Raw genomic sequence first — 18,820 nt, forward strand, 5'->3', positions numbered from 1 at the left:
ATGACCAGTTGTCTACAAAGAGTATAAATCCTTCCATTCCCCACTATCCCTTCAAAGCTTCTTAGATGATAAGCGAAACGTCTTCAAAGAAAAAACAAAGAAGTCCAATTGCCTCCTGAAAAAGTACCTTTGGGACAGGAGATCGCAAGTTCAAATCCCACCTTTAGCCATGAAAATCAGCTGGGTGACTTTTGGCCAATCACTCTCTCTCAACCCCCACCCCACCCTACAGGGTTGTTGTTGTGGGGAAAAATAGGAGGAGCAAGGTGTGTTGGATATATTCACCTCCTTGAGTTATTTGTAAAAATAATAAAGGCAGGATGCAAGTTAATCAATAAATACAAATAAAATAAATACATCCACTTTATGGGACCAATGAAAGGATTTGTGTCAATAGACTTAAAAGAAGGAAAGAAAGAAGGGTGAATTTTTTTAGTGAATGCCACTCTCAAGAATGATTGGAGAAATGTCAAAACTGACTGCTTTGATTAAAGCAGGGGTGTCCAAACTTGGGAACTTTAAGACTTGTGGACTTCAATTCCCAGAATTCCCCAGCCAGCATGGCTGGGGAATTCTGGGAGTTGAAGTCCACAAGTCTTAAAGTTCCCAAGTTTGGACACCCCTGGATTAAAGAAAAGTCTTTATCAAGCTGTCAGGCCTGTAGTTATGTTCCTTTTAGGATCTTTGGCCTGCCACACTTTCTTATAATTTCCTATGTGTTTCATTAGTGTAGTAGTTGGGAGGGGGGAATAGAAAGGAGTAGGATTGTGGAATGTATTGTTGTCATTCTTTTCTAGAAGCTCAAGGTCATCTTTTGTCTCCACACCTCGACATGTGAAAAGGAAGAAGCTGGGTGGAGATGCCAGTGTGGAAGAAATGGATTGGGGCATGTGATTGATTTATGGGGGTGGTGATAGATCATGAACTTTCAACTGGGTGAACTCTCAGGTTGTAAATCAGAGTTGGAATTCCACAGAAGTGCTAACATGCCTGTATGATTAAATTGGAACTTTAAGGATGATTCTGCCTTGGTCTCTGATTGATTTCATGCATGATATTTAGAACGCTGACACAAGCTTTGTTTCTACCTGGAAACCAACTCTTGGAATTTTTGATTGAAACTGTAAAAAATGAAATTTGGGTTTTGATGATTAATACAGTACATTTATGGTGACAGAGGTACTGTTTGTTATGGTATATTGTAGTTCAAAGGGTCATTGATTTACGAATTTTTATCTGTATCAAAGAAAGACGGAAGATTTTTAAAAAAATAGTTTTTTGTTGTTGCTTGCACACTGTAATTTTTTTTGCTACCCCTTTCCCCTTTTCTAACTCCTTTTCTTTTTTCTTTGTGTGTGTGTGTGTGTGTATGTATGTATGTGTGTGTGTGTGTATTAAAATTTTAAAACTGGAAAAAGTTTTAAAAGAGTTGTCGGAGAATATTTTCCCACTCTGAAGAAATTCACTCCAAGTTGCCCTCATATTAGCTTTCCCTACTATAGTTGTAAATAAGCAAAGTCACAGGTGTTCTTTAGACACACACTGTAGGAAAATTCAACACCAAGTTCATTTTTGGCAAGCAAGCATTTTGAGCATGAAATGTGATATTGTGAGAGATAAAGGCCCACAGATCTCCACTCTCCTTGTTTCTTGTGGTTTGCTTGGGCGTTTGCTATCTGATGCTTCAGTGCCATTTGAAGAAGTAATAATGATCAAGTCAATCAAGCCATCTACCTTATGAGTCCTGGAGGTGCAGTGGTTAGAATGAAGTATTGCAGGTTAATTCTGCCCACTCCCGGGAGTTCGACCCTGACCGGCTCAAGGTTGACTCAGCTTTCCATCCTTCTGAGGTCATTAAAATGAGGAGCCAGATTGTTTGGCACAATATTCTGACTCTGTAAACCGCTTTGAGAGTGCTGTAAAGCACTATGAAGCGGTATATAAGTCTATTGTCATGGAGATTCTCAGTCGTCGAGATCATGGTTGTACGAAAGGTGCTTTTTTCAAGAGGCAACTGGACTTTCTGGTTTTTCTTTGAAGAAAACTAGAAAGTCCAGTTGCCTCTTGAAAAAAGCACCTTTGGGAGGTCTAAGAGCTATTGCTATCTTTTTGGGGGTGATTCCCGCCAATCGCCAGTCAGATAGAAGATCGCATCCCAATTTTTTCAGAATGAAGCCATGGCTACTTATTCTAATATGGATCTTTTGGCAATGCCTTGATGATCTCTGTATTTGCCCCATGAGTAGCTATCCCATTCCAGGAAGCCCATTACTATGAATAACTTCCAGGAAGAATATACGTATTCAAAAAGTATTAGTGATCCCCTGTTCTCCAACTTTATGCTCTTACTTAAAAGAATAGTGCTTCTCAAAGGAGATTAACGTGTTTCTGAAAGCATCTCCCTGGTTGGGTTGGCTTACCTTCCACCTGTCAAGATCTCACAAGGCCGGTTGTTGATTTCCCCATCACTTCGGTGTCGTGCCTGCGAAGCAAAAACAAAAAGAATGAATGAAATGCATTGATACACTGGGCTTCTGTTCTTCCAGAACGGCATCTAATCCAGGGTTTCTCAAACTTGGCAGATATGTAGACTTCAGCTCCATGCCAAGTTTGAGAAACACTGTTTTAATCCAAGATCAAACGTTGCCAGTCCTCTGACCAGAAACTCTCATCTTACATTCCACCAAATGTGGAATGTGAAATATTAAATGTGGAACGTGGAATGTGAAATATTTCTATCAAATCATGAAAAGTTTATACAAAACATGCATACAGGAAATGGGCTTTTGCAATGCTAGGTAAGTCCCTGATCTTCTTTTGCCTTTTCTGGATGACAATAATTCTGTCCTGTAAGATGTGTTCATTTAGCTTTGGTCAACCCAAGAATCCCAGGGCATAAATAGAGTAGAGTTAACTGCTATATTTTAACAGTGGAGTTCTCCAGCTGAACAATGATAAAACAACTGGTGAAGCACCCTTCTTGCCTTTCTTGGCTCTTTTCTTGCCCTAGGCTTAGCTTCTTTAAACTTAGGTGACCCTGATAGCCAAATCTGGCCCTAGGTTCTGCCTCAGTTTACCTTCCCAATAAGCAACTGAGTCAAAAGATAATTTAAAAAGCAGCTTATTAGAGTAACCTGACAAAGTGGGAATGAAAGAGGAGAACCTCAAGACCCATCTTACATTCCTTTTTATAGTTCACACAACAAAGAAAAAAGGAAAGAGGAAAGTTGGTTGGACAAGATAAGACACAGGCATTCGGCCCATGCGTTCAGAGTGGGAGTTGAAGATGAAGTCCATAGATCTTAAAGTTGTCAAACTGGAAAAGGACCTGCCTCAGCTATCTTCTCAGGAAAGCATGACTCTTGAAATGACTTTTACTGAGAGACAGTGATTGCGGAGAAGTCAGGCAGAACCTGAAGTTCCCACGCAAAGCGTTAAGCTAATTCTCCTTTTTAAAACGCCCCATCCCACTCCAATCCACCAGTCCACCAGTAGCCAACAATATGCCCCAAAGGTGTTTTGAGAACTCCAAGACTTTAACTTGATAGCAGTTCACGCTCAGGGCGCTGCAACCTCAGTAAACTGGCTTCGGCTGGGAGGAAGCCCATCCATCTGTCCCCCTCTCTAAATTCCACTTGTTACAGCAGGGGTCCTCAAACTTTTTAAACAGGGGGCCAATTCATGGTCCCTCAGACTGTTGGGGGGGGGGGCTAGACAGCTGGGTGGGCATGGCTAGGTGGTCATGTGACTGAGTGGGCATGGTCAATTTAACAGTCTATTAAACATTTGCCTCCTGGGGTGTCTGTGTGCCCCATTTTTCACCTCCCCCGTTTCCAGAACGTCTCTGCAGGCCAAAACTAGGTGAAAATGGACTGTTTTGGGGCTTCCTGGGGTGTCTGTGCACCCCATTTTTTGCCTCCAGAACCTCACTGCAGGCCAAAAATGGGTCGTTTTGTCCATTTTTTTGGCCTCCTGGGGCATCTCTATGCCCCGTTTTTCACCTTCCTCACCTCCAGAATGTCTCGGCAGGCCAAAATTGTTGACCTTACCTTTCAGTTCCAGTCCGCGAGGCTCACAAAGGTAAGGGTGGGTGGGGCGATGTGGGCGGGACAGCCTCGTGGTCCTGTGCAGGCTGGATTAATGGCTTTGGTGGGCCACATGTGGCCTGCGAGCCGTAGTTTGAGGACCCATGCGTTACAGCAACAACGAAAGCCATGGAAGGAATCTAGCTCCAGCAACCTGCCCCCTCCTCCTCCAGAATAACAGTGTCCCTACGGGGGCCTGACAACTGGTCTAGATTGTTGAGTTGCCTTCACCCCCCACTGCCCCCCACCGCCCCCCACCGCCCCCCACCGCCCCACAGATGACTCATCTGCTACAGAATGATCCTACTATCGTCCTCCAAGAGATTACAAACAGTCATCATCTAATTAGACGGATTCCTTTGCAGGTGCTGAAAACAAATACGGTACTTACGACATCATCTATTAAATCACGGATGCCCCTGATGGAGAGCAAGATAGCAAGGGGAAAGAGAAGGGCAAACCAAGGCAGTGTGGAGATCTGCGGGAAGGTCTGTAACAGAAGGCAAAAGAGAAGCTTTTCTTATTACAAAGGAGGCTAAAAGGGAGAATTTTGCATTAATACCTTCAGCAGGAACAAAGGATTCCTTCCATTTGGGGAAAGTAGAATCAAAACAGGGGCAGGTACACAAGAGTTCGTTTAGTGGCCATTCCAAGTTACAACAACATTAGAAAAGAAAACTTACGGCCGTTTTTCACACTTAGGACCATTGCAGCAGCCCCATGGTCATGTGATTAACACTCAGAAGCTTGGCAAGTGACTCATATTTATGACGGTCGCAGTGTCCCAGGGGTCATGGGATCTCCTTTTGCGACCTTCTGACAAGCAAAGTCAAGGGGAAAACCAGATTCATTTAACAACCTTGTTACTAACTTAACCATTTCAGTGATTTACTTAATGATTGTGGCAAGAAAGGTCATTGTTGTTGTTAGTTGCAAAGTCGTGTCGCGACCCCATGGACAACGTTCCTCTAGGGCTTCCTGTCTTCTACCTTCCATTTAATCTCAGGCCGACTGCTTCAGTGACTCCATCCAGCCACCTCATTCTCTGTCGTCCCTTTCTTCTTTTGCTCTCAGTCTTTCCCAGCATGAGGCTCTTCTCCAGTGAGTCCTTCCTTCTCATTAGGTGGCTAAAGTCTTGGAGTTTCCTCTTCAGCATCTGGCCTTCTAAAGAGCAGTCAGGGTTGATCTCCTCTAGGACTGATCGGTTTGATCGCCTTGTAGTTCAAGGGACTCACAGGAGTCTTCTCCAGCACCAGAGTTCAAAGGCCTCAATTCTTTGGCGCTCAGCCTTTCTTACGGACCAACTTTCACAGCCATCCATTGCAACTGGGAAAACCAAAGCCTTGTCTATACACACTTTTGTTGGCAAGGGGTCAACAAAAGAAAGGTAATAAAAGGGGGAAAATGCACTTAAAAACAGTTTGGTTAGACACAGAAATTTTGGGCTCAGTTGAAGTCATAAATTGAGGACTACCTGTATTCTTGTTGTACAAGAAGGGCCAGACAAGTGGCAAAGCAGAAGCCTTGAGGTTCACATGCAAATAGGCTCTTACCCCAAGGTAGATCTGATAAGATTAACTAGAATCCTGCTCTCTTCATTGATGTAGAAGTTTGTTCTATGTGGATCTAGATAGTATGGTACTCCACTAAATTAGGAAAGTGGGCAAGGAACAGGAAATAAGGAAGTTTTAAAGAATTACCACTTCAAGGATCCTTTGTCTTCAAAATTAAATATACAAACTCTTTATGCTTCTGCTTTGTTTGTTCATTTATAAGCTGTATAACATTGCAAAATTCTGGGGAAAGTAATTCAAGCACTCCGACTTCCTAAGCAATAGTGTTGAGTTACCCTTGGAAAATATCTTGACAACTCATGAGACATGACAAAACTGTAAATGCAAATTTTCCTTGCATCCTCATAGAATAGGATTCATGTGTAATTAAAGGTAAGGAAAAAATAGAAGCCAAAACTAGTATCAGGGACCTTGGAAGGGACCTTGGAATCCAACCTGCTGCTCAAGCAACAGACCCAATATAATTTCAGACAAAATCTTGTCCAATCTCTTCTTTAAAACCTCCAATGATAGAATACCTATGAATGTCCATATTGTTGGGCAGTGTGGAGCTTCATGTGACCATGGCCTAGCCCTAGACAATATAATTACTAAACCCTCAAGCTCATCCTTGCCCAAAAGATACAGGCTGTGAAAGCCTATACCAGAATATTATTCATCATGTTCAAACCCACATTAACCTCAAACTTCTATCTGGTAAGCACCAATACAGTGGTGGGATTCAACATTTTTTACTGCCGGTTCTGTGGACATTGCTTGATGGGTGTGGCTTGGTGGGCGTGGCGGGGAAAGGTTACTGCAAAATCTCCATTTCCCTCCCGATCATCTGGGGCTTGTTAGGCAGAGAATAGATGGGAGCGGAGCCAGTCAGAGGTGGTGTTTACTGGTTCTCTGAACTACTCAAAACGTCCGCTACCGGTTCTCCAGAACTGGTCAGAACCCGCTGAATACCACTTCTGCACCAATACCATCCAGCCACATGCAATCCTTACTTCCAGCTTTCAGTCATTCAAGTTCATACTCTTCAAGTTTGGTGGCAGAATGGCTAAATTTAAGTAGTGTGATTTCTCATGGCGTTTTTGTTGTTGTTTCCCTCATACCAGGAATGCTCTAGAAAGTGAATCCAAAAAGTCAGGAGGGCAAGTCTGCCAGTGAGATTGAAGCTTCTGTAATGTTATGTGAAAAATGACCTTGGAAGACAGAGTAAAAAGATGCCACCAAGGGAATGTCAGGCAAAAGGCAATTTAGCCCTCAGTAGAAATCTGGGACAGCAAGAAGCTCAGAAGATACTTTCCCTAAATTCTGGGTTGTAAAAGAGGCAGGGGAAGAAATGTACTTTTAGACTCATAAAATATACTTTTGCACTTCTACTTAGGAGGTGGCTCAGTGGCTGAGCTTGTCGATCAGAAAGATCGGCAGTTTGGCAGTTTGAATCCCTAACGCTGCATAACGGAGTGAGCTCCCGTTACTTGTCCCAGCTTCTGCCAACCTAGAAGTTTGAAAGCACATAAAAAATGCAAGTAGGAAAATAGAGACCACCTTTCGTGGGAAGGTAACAGTGTTCCATGTGCCTTTGGCGTTTAGTCATGCTGGCCCACATGACCTCGGAGAGATAGCGCTGGCTCTTCGCCTTTGAAACGGAAATGATCACCACCCCCTAGAGTCGGGAACAACTAGCACGTACGTGCGAGGGGAACCTTTATCTTTACCTTACACTTCTACTTACCGGTAATTCCAATTAGCTCATCTGGTTGTGTTTCCTGAGTGGTCTATCTCATAAGGCTGACAGCTCTATCTCTTGTTCACATGTGTGATGCATGCTAAAATGGGGTGGGACTTCAATGATGTGATTGCAGCAGCCATCTTGATTCTTTTGCCCCACCCCCAAAGGATGCCATATTTTTTTAAAAAAAATAGATTGGGAATAGAATCTCTTTAGAGAATTGACGGGTTCTCTAAACAGGTTATGTACATATCTCTATAAAAAAGTAGAAAGGTCCTAATTTTGCTGCTAATCGAGAATGGAATAAAGAGCCCTCTTACCTGCAAAAGAATTATGAACAAGAAGTATACGTTAGCCAGCCGGTGAAATTGTTCATACAAGTTGAGAGGGAGAAAAGTGAAAAAGTTGTACTTCGCTGTCTTAATGGCATTGGCCTGCAAACGAGAAACCAGCAAAAGATTCACATGAGCTAACTAATTTATTATCACGTATAAATTTTCATAAATCAAAATCCACTTTGTGAAGTGTGAAGAATGGAATAGGCAGGTATTCTTGGCAAGACCAAAACTGAGACTTGTGACATTTTTGCCATGTTTTTTTTTCCCAGCAGAAAACAGCAAAAAGGTTTAGAAATGTGAAAAGGGAGGAAGGGAGGGAAGGGGGGAAGGAAAGGAAAGGAAGGGAAGGGAAGAAAGTGAAGGGAAGGGAGGTAGGGAAGGAAGGGAAAGGAAGGGAAGGGAAGGAAGGGAGGGAGGGAAGGAAGGAAAAGGAAGGGAAGGGAGGGAAGGAAGGGAGGGAAGGGAAAGGAAAGGAAAGGAAGGGGAGAGGGAGGAGGGGAGGAGAGGGAAAGGAAGGGAATGGAAAGGAAAGGAAAGAAAAGAAAAGAAACTGGTTAGCTTCTGGGAGGCTCACTAAACTTAAAACACAAACAGAGACAAACACACACACACACAGGGAAGCAGAATAGAAAGAGGATTTGAAATCCCTAACATTGTTATTCCTCCCTCCCTCCCATGACCTCCAATAAGACTTACTGCATATTTTCTCTTCTTCAAACACCAGAGATGCCTCTTTCGAATTTGTGCATGATACGCCCGGTTATTAGCCTTAACCACCCAGGTAAAATCTGGAAGAAAAGGACAGTAAATACTGGTCCCAATTGTGGTTGCCCTCCGAGGACTACCTGTGCCGTTCTCTCCGAAAGCATGCCCTGCCTTGGCAATGCTCAGCAGCACCATTTGTACTTCAAACTAAATACCCACACAAGTTGTGAATATCTTGATCACCGAGTCCAAGGATAATCAATTGCCTTTGCAATGCAATCTGTCTCCATGAAGTTTAGTTATGCATTGAAAACTACTTTTCTGAGGAGGGATCCACAGAGGTTCAGCAGAATCTCCAAGGAGCCCTGGGGAGGGGCTCTTCAAAAGGTGAAGAATCCTTTGCAACAATGGGAGTCTCACTGAAAGGATGCTGAGAAAGAAAAAGGTCCCCAAGGGATCATCACACGGGGCCTTCCAGAGTAGAAGATGATATTTGCAGCTCAGGACTGAAGTGGGGCGTCCTGGGTGCTCTCTGAGCTAGGTTTTTTCCTTGCAGACGTTTAACTACCAAACTAGGCAACATCATCAGTGTTAGTAGAGGGTGGGGTTTGATCTCGTACAGATACAGATTAACAGAGTTAGATGGGATCTTGTAGGTCATCTAGTGCAATCCCCCCCACCCCACCCAAGCAGCCCTTACACCTGTGATGGTGAGCCTATGGCATGTGGGCACCTGCGCCATCGCCAGCTGCTCTTTTGGTTTCCGGTGTACACATGCGCACCGGCCAGCTGATCTTTGTGTGCGCAAGAGTGGCAGAAAATGACCTGAAAGCAGCCCCAAAAACGGCCAAAACCAGCCAAAAAACAGGCCGTTTTCTGGTCCGTCTTGGAGCTATTTTCAGGTTGTTTTTCGGCTGTTTTGGGGGCATTTTCAGGCCCAAAATGCCCCAAAAATAGTCCCCAAATGGCCTAAAAATGGCCCAAAAATGGCTTGAAAACAGCCAAAAGTGGCCAATAAACAGGCATGTGTGCATCGGCCAGCTGGTCTCCAGGTTTCTGGTGCTCTGGAGTGCACACGCACGGACTTTCATGCACATGCATGCTCCAGTTTGGGCACTCAGTGCCAAAAAGCTTCTCCATCACTGCCCTCAGTGGTGGGTTCCTGCTGGATCGCACCGGATCGCGCGCGCTCCCTTTCAGCGCTCCACCTGGCTTGCGCGCTCCCTTTCAGCGCTCCACCTGGCTTGTGCGCTCCCTTTCAGCGCTCCACCTGGCTCTCGCGCTCCCTTCTGGTGCTGAAACCGGAAGTACAGTCTTGCCCCGCCCCTGGCGAAGCAACGACGCCTGCCTGCGCTCCACCAGCTCGGGTGGGAACGGAGATGTTTCCTCAGCGGAGCGGAGCGCCTGAAAAGACTTTTCAGGCGCTCCGCTCCGCTGAGGAAACATCTCCGTTCCCAGCCGAGCTGGTGGAGCGCAGACAGGCGTCGTTGCTTCGCCAGGGCCGGGCAAAACTGTACTTCCGGTTTCAGCGCCGGAAGGGAGCGCGAGAGCCAGGTGGAGCGCTGAAAGGGAGCGCGCAAGCCAGGTGGAGCGCTGAAAGGGAGCGCGCAAGCCAGGTGGAGCGCTGAAAGGGAGCGCGCAAGCCAGGTGGAGCGCTGAAAGGGAGCGCGCGCGATCCGGTGCGATCCGGGAGGAACCCACCACTGACTGCCCTACACCATTTCGGACAGATGGCAGTCCAGTCTCTTCTTGAAATCTTCCAGTGATGAAGCTCCCACAACTTCTGAAGGCAACTTCTGTTCCATTGATTTCTCACTGTCAGAAAAATTATCCTTATTTCTAGGTTGAATCTCTCCTTGATCAGTTTCCGTCCATTATTCCTTGTCTGGCCTTCAGGGGCTTTGGAAAATAGCTTGACCCACCTCCCCTCTGTGCCAGCCCCTCAAATATTGGAACTAGAGGTGGGTTCCTGCCAGTTCTAACCTCTTCTATAGAAAAGGTTCCACAAATCTACAGCACCGTTTAGAACCAGTTCCAGCTCCCTCCCCCCCCCCCCGTCCGCACATCATCAAGGTGAAGAGTGAGAGGAGGCATTCTGGGAGTTGAAGTCCACAAATCTTAAAGCTGTCAAGTTTGAACATCCCTGGGTTGTTTTTTTTCTAAAGGGTTAGGGGTGCAAGGGTCTTGTAACTTGACAGCTTTAAGACTTGCGTGCTTCAAGTGCCAGACTTTCTGAGCCAACATTTTGGTTGCTAAGCAAGAGTGTTGTTAAATGAGTTTCACCACATTTTACAAGTTAGCCACGCCCACCCAGTCACATGGCTGGCAAGCCACGCCCACCCAGTCACATGGCCAGCAAGCCACTCCCATGCAGTCACATGGCCAGCAAGCCACTCACACAAATCAGGCCACACTTACAGAAGAGGTTCTAAAAAATTTTGAAACCCACCACTGATTGGAACCCTGCTATCATGGCTCCCTTGGTCCTTGTCTTCCCTAGACTAGCCACGCCCAGTTCCTGCAAACATTCATCATATCTTTTATTTATATATTAGTGGCTTGTCGTGTCAGTGTTGGTCAGGAATCGTCTTGATGGTTCCTTGGTTGGGTTTGTTTGGCAGTTCCTTGATTGGGGCATTTTTTGCTTCTTGATTGCAATTCTAATGTTCATCTTGGTATTTATCTCGGATCATCTGTGTGTTGATTGCTGGTGATTAGATGTTTTGATCTTTTTGTTTCCTTTTTGGCTTTTTGATTGTCTCCTTTGAATGATATGTAGAAATTGTGTACGTCTATGTGCCTGTTGATGACTGTTTCACTCAGTGGGAAGTTTAGGGATCACAAGACCTCAATTATTTGGGATCTCAACATCACCCCAGTCCTCCATGTGTGTATGCTGTGGGTTCAAAGGGCCTCAAAAATCGTGTGCCCTCCATGGTCCAATACAATAGCAGAGTTGGAAGGGACCTTGGAGGTCTTCTAGTCCAACCCTGCCTAGGCAGGAAACCCTATACAGTTTCAGACAAATAGCTATCCAACATCTTCTTAAAGACTTCCAGCGTTGGGGCATTCACAACTTCTGGAGGCAAGTTGTCCCACTGATTAATTGTTCTCACTGTCAGGAAGTTTCTCCTCAGTTCTAAGTTGCTTCTCTCCTTGATTAGTTTCCACCCATTGCTTCTTGTTCTACCCTCAGGTGCCTTGGAAAATAGTTTGACTCCCTCTTCTTTGTGGCAACCCCTGAGATATTGGAAGACTGCTATCATGTCTCCCCTAGTCCTTCTTTCTCTTAAACTAAACATACCCAGTTCCTGCAACCGTTCTTCATATGTTTTAGTCTCCAGTCCCCTAATCATCTTTGTTGCTCTTCTCTGCACTCTTTCTAGAGTCTCCACATCTTTTCTACATCGTGGCGACCAAAACTGAATGCAGTACTCCAAGTGTGGCCTTACCAAGGCATTATAAAGTGGTTTTAACACTTCACGTGATCTTGATTCTATCCCTCTATTTATGCAGCCTAGAACTGTGTTGGCTTTTTTGGCAGCTGCTGCACACTGCTGGCTCATATTTAAATGGTTGTCCACTAGGACTTCAAGATCCCTTTCACAGTTACTACTACTGAGCAAGGTACCACCTATACTGTACCTGTGCATTCCATTTTTGTTGCCTAAGTGTAGAACCTTACTCTTTTCACCATAGCGGGGTAGGCGGTGAGGGTTAACAATCAGTTTGCACAAACCAATGAGAACTGGCTGATTCCGACTACTTGATATGGCCAAAGATATAAATGGGAAAACGAAGTCTAAGGGCCTTGATTTCAAGAAATGCCTCTCTTAGCTGGAATGGATTGTATCTCAGGGGTTGCCACAAAGAAGAGGGAGTCAAACTATTTTCCAAGGCACCTGAGGGTAGAACAAGAAGCAATGGGTGGAAACTAATCAAGGAGAGAAGCAACTTAGAACTAAGGAGAAATTTCCTAACAGTTAGAACAATTAATCAGTGGAACAGATTGCCTCCAGAAGTTGTGAATGCCCCAACACTGGAAGTCTTTAAGAAGATGTTGGATAGCCATCTGTCTGAAACAATATAGGGTTTCCTGCCTAGGCAGGGGGTTGGACTAGAAGACCTCCAAGGTCCCTTCCAACTCTGCTATTGTATTATTGTATTATTATATTATAACCAGCTCTCCCTACGATCTATTTCCCTTCTGAGCTCAGAAAAAGCCAGGAACAGGCATCTGGAGATAGCTGGAGACATACGTAGTTGAGGGAGCTAGGTGTCTCTAACCTAGCCTATTCAAGAGAAGGATTAGGAGGGAATGTGAACAATTGCAAACCCTGACAAATTGGCTTCTAATATTTGTGGAGCTGTCACAGAGAAGAGGAGATTGATGTATTCTCCAAAGCTCCAGAGGACAGGACAAGAAGCAATGGGTGAAACCTTGTTAAGGAGTGATCCATCCTAGAAGTAAGGGGAACAAATTTTTTGACAGTGAGAACAATTAATTAATCGATGGAATAGCTTGCCTCCTGGAGTTGTAGGTGATCCATTGCTGGAGGATTTTGAAAACAACCATTTGATTGGGATGGTATTAAGCTCCTACTTTGAGGTGGGGGTTGGACTAGAAGACCTTCAAGGTCCCTTTCAGCCCTATGATTCTATGAGTCCCTAGCTCTGGTCCACAGGTGGGATCTTATGTGAGGAACAGATCCACATAATGCCTTTCAATGAGATATCAACCACCATGGGATCTTGGCTGGAGGAGTGACTCACATAAAATGAGACAGGGCACAAAGGATTCCTTGTTATTGATTACAGTAGAAAAAAGTTTGCCAACAAAGTCTGCCAGTCTGAGGTCCAGGGAGGAAATACCAAGGCTGGTAAAAGCATATCTCCAAACAAAATCAAGTTTTTCAAGCTTCTAAAGTGTCGTTCTCCCCCCGCCCCCCTTTGGATTACATCAACTGGAGATGAAACTAAAGCTGGGGACAAGCTTTAACCTGGGGGAAAAATACTTCAGTTATTTACATTTCATGTTTCAAAAATCTGTATATTTCCCCCCCAAATGTTCCCATCAGTGATTCTAAAAATCGCCACATGTACTTACCTTGTCCTGTTTTAGTCTCATCCTGGTAACTCCCGAGAGACTCTTGGCTTGGCATTTTCAAATCTAGAAAGCAAAAAGATTAAGTCATTTAACCTTCCTGCAATTTGCTAGCTTAGCCCTTGTTGGCTATGATCCCAAACAGTGCTAAGAGCTGCTCCAAGAAATATCTGTAGTATTTTGATTATGATGATGATGACTGATACATTCACCCCTCCAGAATAATTCTTGTACATTCCAATGCAGCTGCAATGCTTATTTAGCCGTTCTGCCACCTGTACTCATTTCCCAAGCGATAGGGTACCACACCTTTCCCAACCTTGGTGCCTCCCAGATGTGTGGACTTCAATCCTCGGAATTCTCATCAAAGGCCAGGCTGGCTAGGGAATTCTGGGAATTGAAGTCCAGAGATCTGGAAGTTTTGCCAGACCTAGAAGGGTTGAGCTGGGATGAGGAGAGATCTGGATTTAGATCCCCAGTCGCCCTTCTCCCTCGCTTTGTGATGGGCACAAGTCAGTTATCTTTCAGCCTGATTGCTCTGGCTGAGAAAGAAGGGGAATCACGTGCTTTGGTTTCCTGGAGGTTGTTTATTTGTTTTTCCACCGGGATTGTCAAACGGCTTAGAAGAATTATGGCTGGGTAAAGGCTGCTTAAGTAACACCAGATTTCAGTGGTGAGAGGCAGTTGAGACTCAAGAAGCAGTGAATGGGAAAACAATTCACTTTCAAACTTTCTAGAGTTGCAAAAGTTTTGCAGCCTGGCCAGAGGAAAATCAGATGGGTCACCCAAGGGTGTGTGTGAGGATGGGGACACTGCAAGAGCTTCTTTGGAAATAGCCCTGAGTCCTTCCCACACCAAAGGGCAGATTAGGATTATAAAATGCACCAGCCTTCCTTCCCACGGACTTAAACCGGCTCACCCCTCTTCTTATCTCTTTTCCACATCAGCAAACGCAGAAAAAGAAACTGGCACACCGCTTCAACACAAGCATAAGAACAGCGTCACTGGCTAGTTTAATCCGGACTAAGCAATCATCCTCGTTGGACGGAATAATCCACTAGCAGCATCACATGTCTGTGAGGAGCTGACCTGGGAAGTGTGTATACAAAATAACCAGGCCTGTCTGGTTTGCTAGGATGCATTCAGATGACCTATAAGCTTCCAGGATGCCTTTGGAATGTTATCTGATCAGCTGCCTTCCAATCTGACCATGGCATTTGTCCTCCTGGCCAGAAACCTTGCTTGTAAGGAACCCAGTGGTGCCATTCACATCCTTCCAAGTACCCGCAGGAAATATTGTGCTTGGTAGAGTAATAATGTGGTTACCCTCCATCTCAGTGATTCTCAACTTTGGCAACTTTGAGAGGTCAGGACTTCAACTCCCAGAATTCCCCAGCTAGCAGAGCAGAGCTGGCTGGGGAATTTTGGAAGTTGAAGTCCACACCTCTAGAAGTTACCAAGGTTGAGAAACACTGCAATCCACTTAACAACACACTTGGTTTTTTTTTTTTTAGAATACAGAGATTTTTCAAACTTGCAATCTGTGATGGTGGAAAATGTTGAAACCACAGGAGCTTTTCCCCCATCTCCTTCTTTAAATAGTGCAACTATCTTGTCTTCTAGTTGGAGAAATAGTCTCCTCTGAGATTATGCAGATTCCAGTGGTGGAATTCAAAATTTTTTACTACTGGTTCTGTGGGCGTGGCTTGGTGGGCATGGCATGGCTTGGTGGGTGTGGCTTAGTGGGCATGGCATGGAAAGGATACTGTAAAATTTCCATTCCCTCCCTACTCCAGGGGAAGGTTACTGCAAAATCCCCATTCCCTCCCCATCAGATGGGACTCGGGAGGCAGAGAATAGATGGGGAGGGGCCAGTCAGAGGTGGTATTTACCAGTTTTCCAAACTACTCAAAATTTCTGCTACCGGTTCTCCAGACCTGGTCCGAACCTGCTGAATACCACCTCTGGCAGATTCCTGTATTCTTTGGACCCATGTCAATATCATAGAGTTATCTCGGGTAGGTTTAGAGATGTCTATCAGACTACGGGGCAGAAATCCAGAGTGATCCAGTCTGGCGGGTTTCCAAATAAGTAGTGACAGAGAGGAGCCAGCCAAAGGAAGGCAATATTGAGGGGGATGATGTGTTAAGCAGGGAATATTCTGATCCACAGAAGAGGAGGAGGAGGTGGGAGAGGAAGAAAAACAGAGAAAAAGAGCCCTAAAGATGAAAGGCATAAAGGTAATTCAAAACATGTTGTATCTGTTAAATTATAGAAAATGCAGTCTCTGTAAATTATAAATTAGATTTTTCTGTGCCATATGCTTCCCAGAAACTTACTCTTCTGTTTTTAAAATCAGCTCACTACTTTGGAGCATATGCATGGAAAAATGTTTGTGAAGCAGGACCTCAGAAACCTGAGTGGACTGGGAATTATCTCTCCCAAGGCTAGAATAATAAGACCAAACAGTGTAGAACAAAACGAGTTATGCAAACGATGTAAACATGCCTCATTATTACAGGACACAAAAGTCTTTTTTTATGACTACAACCAAAGCTTCTAGTTCGCATTGACTGCCAAAGTGGGGGAGTCAAATTAAAAGCAATGCAACTGTCAAAAGTACACAAAATAAAGCAGCTGTTGTTTATAAAACTTCCTAGTTCTCATAAAGGCTTTTATGGCTGCAGCAGGGAAACACTATAGTATTGAAATCTTTACTGTGTGGTCTCTATTCACTATTTCTATTGTCACTACCAAAAGAAAATACACTGCTGATTCAAAGGAGGAGGAGCAGATCATGGAATACAAGTAGTCCTGTAGTCCTTGAGTTACAACCATTATGGAGCCTGTTCTTCCTGTGTCTCCTGCTCCAGCAGGGGGTTGGACTAGAAGACCTCTGAGGTCCCCTCCAAGACTATTATTCAATGGTCTGTGTTCTATAGTCGTAACTAATGACAGTCATGTGACTGATTTGCTTTTACAAACTTTTTTTGCAATGGTTGCTAAGTGAATCCATGTCTTTAAATGAAGTAAAGGTTTGCTATAGGCAAGGTTTTTCTGAAAACCAGAAGTAAATGCCAGTTTTGGGCAAAACCATCATAAAACACAGTCACGTGACTGCAAGATGCTGTAAATGGTTGTAAATGCAACCTGGTTGCTGTGGTGGTGACATGCCTGCAGGGAGGGGAGGGTGATTTTTGGAACTTTCAATCTGGGTCATAAGTACCCACAGGTAAGTTGGAATTTCAGAAACTTGCTAAGCAACTGGTCATAAGTCAAGGTCTACCTGTAAATATGCATCAATAATAGAATTCTTTATTGGCCAAGTGTGATAGGACTAGTAGTGGGTTCCAGCCGGTATGGACCGGTACGAGTGTACCGGTTGGTGAAATTTAGCGTGCCTTCCCGTACCCGTTCTTCCAGACGCCCCGTACCAGAATGCTCCCTCTTCTGGCCTGCCCCCAACCTGTTCAATCCCCCCATCCACCCAGTCACTGCTCACTCACTCCCCCCACCTGCCTGCCCAGTTGCCGCTCGCTCGCCCCACCTGTCCGCACCTGGCTTGCCCTGCCCACCCACTTTCTTTGCTGGAGGGGAGGATTGGGAGAAGCACACGTGGCGCACGCTCCCTTCTCTTTGACAGCCGCCTTGTTTCCAATGGAAACGAGGTGGTTGTCAAAGAGAAGAGAGCGTGCTCCACGTGGGCTTCTCCCAATCCTCCACAGGCGGGGCGGGCAGGGGGTCCCACAAGCTGTAACTGGGTGGGCAGTGGGAGCGAGTGGGGGGGCAGGCCAGAGGAGGGAGCATTCCGGTATGGAGCCTCTGGAAGAACGGGTATGGGAAGGCATGCTAAATTTCACCAACCAGTACACCCATACCAGTCTGTACCGGCTGAAACCCACCCCTGGAATGAAGTGAGAATGAGAGAAAAAAGAGAGAGAGAGATAAAGATAGAAAGAGAAAGAAAGAGAAAGAAAGAGAAAGAAAGAAGGAAAAAGGAAGAAAGGAAGAAAGAAAAAAGAAAAAAGAAAGAAAAAGAAAGTGGGAGAGAGAGACGAAAGAAAGAAAGAAAGAGGGAGGGAGAGCGAGAGAGAGCGAGACAAAAGAAAGAAAGAAAGTAAGAGGGAGAGAGAGACAAAAGGAAGGAAGGAAGGAAGGAAGGAAGGAAAGAAAGAAAGAAAGAAAGAAAGAAAGAAAGAAAGAAAGAAAGAAAGAAAGAAAGAAAGAAAGAAAAAGAAAGAGAAGCTATGACCACAATTGAGCCCAACATTTTGGTTGCTAAGCAAGAGAATTGTTAAGTGAGTTTCACCACATTTTCCAAGTTGGCCATGCTCACCCGGTCACCTGACCACCAAGCTACTCCCACAAAACAGGCCACACCTACAGAATAGGTTCTAAAAAATTACCCACCACTGGATAGGACACACAAGGAATTTGTCTTCGGTGCATAAGCTCTCAGTGTACATAAAAGATATAAGTGATAAGTCATGATCATAGTCATCATAAATACATTCATCATGAATCATAAGATACAGCACTTAGTGATAGTCATTCAATTGGCATCCTTCAGTCTCAAAAGATGGTATCCTGCTCTGGAAAGAGTTCCTAAGGCAGCATCTGATGTGGCTAAAAAGCCCAATTCGAGAGTGGCAATCTCTTCCACACTGAGGGCAAATACATTCTGTCCCCTGCCCAGCCCACAGATTTCCCTGGTTTCGGGACTGCCTCTTTGCCTCAGCCTACCGAACAAGTGTCTCTTCGAATTGGAGAGGGCCATGCTGGGTCTTTAGCCTCCAAGCTGAACGATCAGAGGTCAAGTTTTCCCCGTTGTTAATGTCCATTCCCGAGGCCTTTAGATCCCTCTTGCAGACATCCTTATATTGCAGCTGTGGTCTCCCTCTGGGCGCTTTCCCTGCACTAATTCTCCATACAGGAGGTCTTTCGGAAACCAACCATCAGCCATTCTCACGACATGCCCAAACCAGGGTAGATGTCACTGTTTCAATAGTGTATACATGCTAGAAATTCCAGCATGTTCCAAGATTGCGCTAGTTGGAACTTTGTCATGCCAGGTGATGCCAAGAATATGTCAGAGACAGCGCATTTGAAAGGTGTTGAACTTTCTCTCCTGCTGTACGTAAAGGGTCCAAGACTCACTGTAGTACAAGAGCATGCTCAGGAGACAGGCTCTATAGACCTGGATCTTTGTATGTTCCATCAGCTTCTTATTAAGCCATACTCCCTTTGTAAGTCTGGTAAATGTGGTGGCCGCTTTACCAATGCATTTCGGT

General features: G+C 44.9%; 1 protein-coding gene across 1 annotated transcript in view; it reads right to left on the bottom strand.

Annotated features, from left to right (window-relative positions):
• Positions 1-18,820, bottom strand: part of ATP8B3 (ATPase phospholipid transporting 8B3) — a 115,892-nt gene that overhangs the window by 78,636 nt on the left and 18,436 nt on the right. Inside the window, exons 2-6 of the mRNA XM_081958164.1 lie at positions 13,533-13,595; positions 8,417-8,508; positions 7,703-7,816; positions 4,477-4,575; positions 2,421-2,482 (exon numbers count right to left, since the gene is read on the bottom strand). Of these exons, the coding sequence (XP_081814290.1) occupies positions 2,421-2,482; positions 4,477-4,575; positions 7,703-7,816; positions 8,417-8,508; positions 13,533-13,587 (422 nt within the window). The 5' untranslated portion in view covers positions 13,588-13,595. The remainder of the gene's footprint in view (positions 1-2,420; positions 2,483-4,476; positions 4,576-7,702; positions 7,817-8,416; positions 8,509-13,532; positions 13,596-18,820) is intronic.

Source organism: Natrix helvetica (genome assembly GCF_964273705.1).
Source record: "Natrix helvetica genome assembly, chromosome: 1".
Taxonomy (NCBI): Eukaryota; Metazoa; Chordata; class Lepidosauria; order Squamata; family Natricidae; genus Natrix; species Natrix helvetica.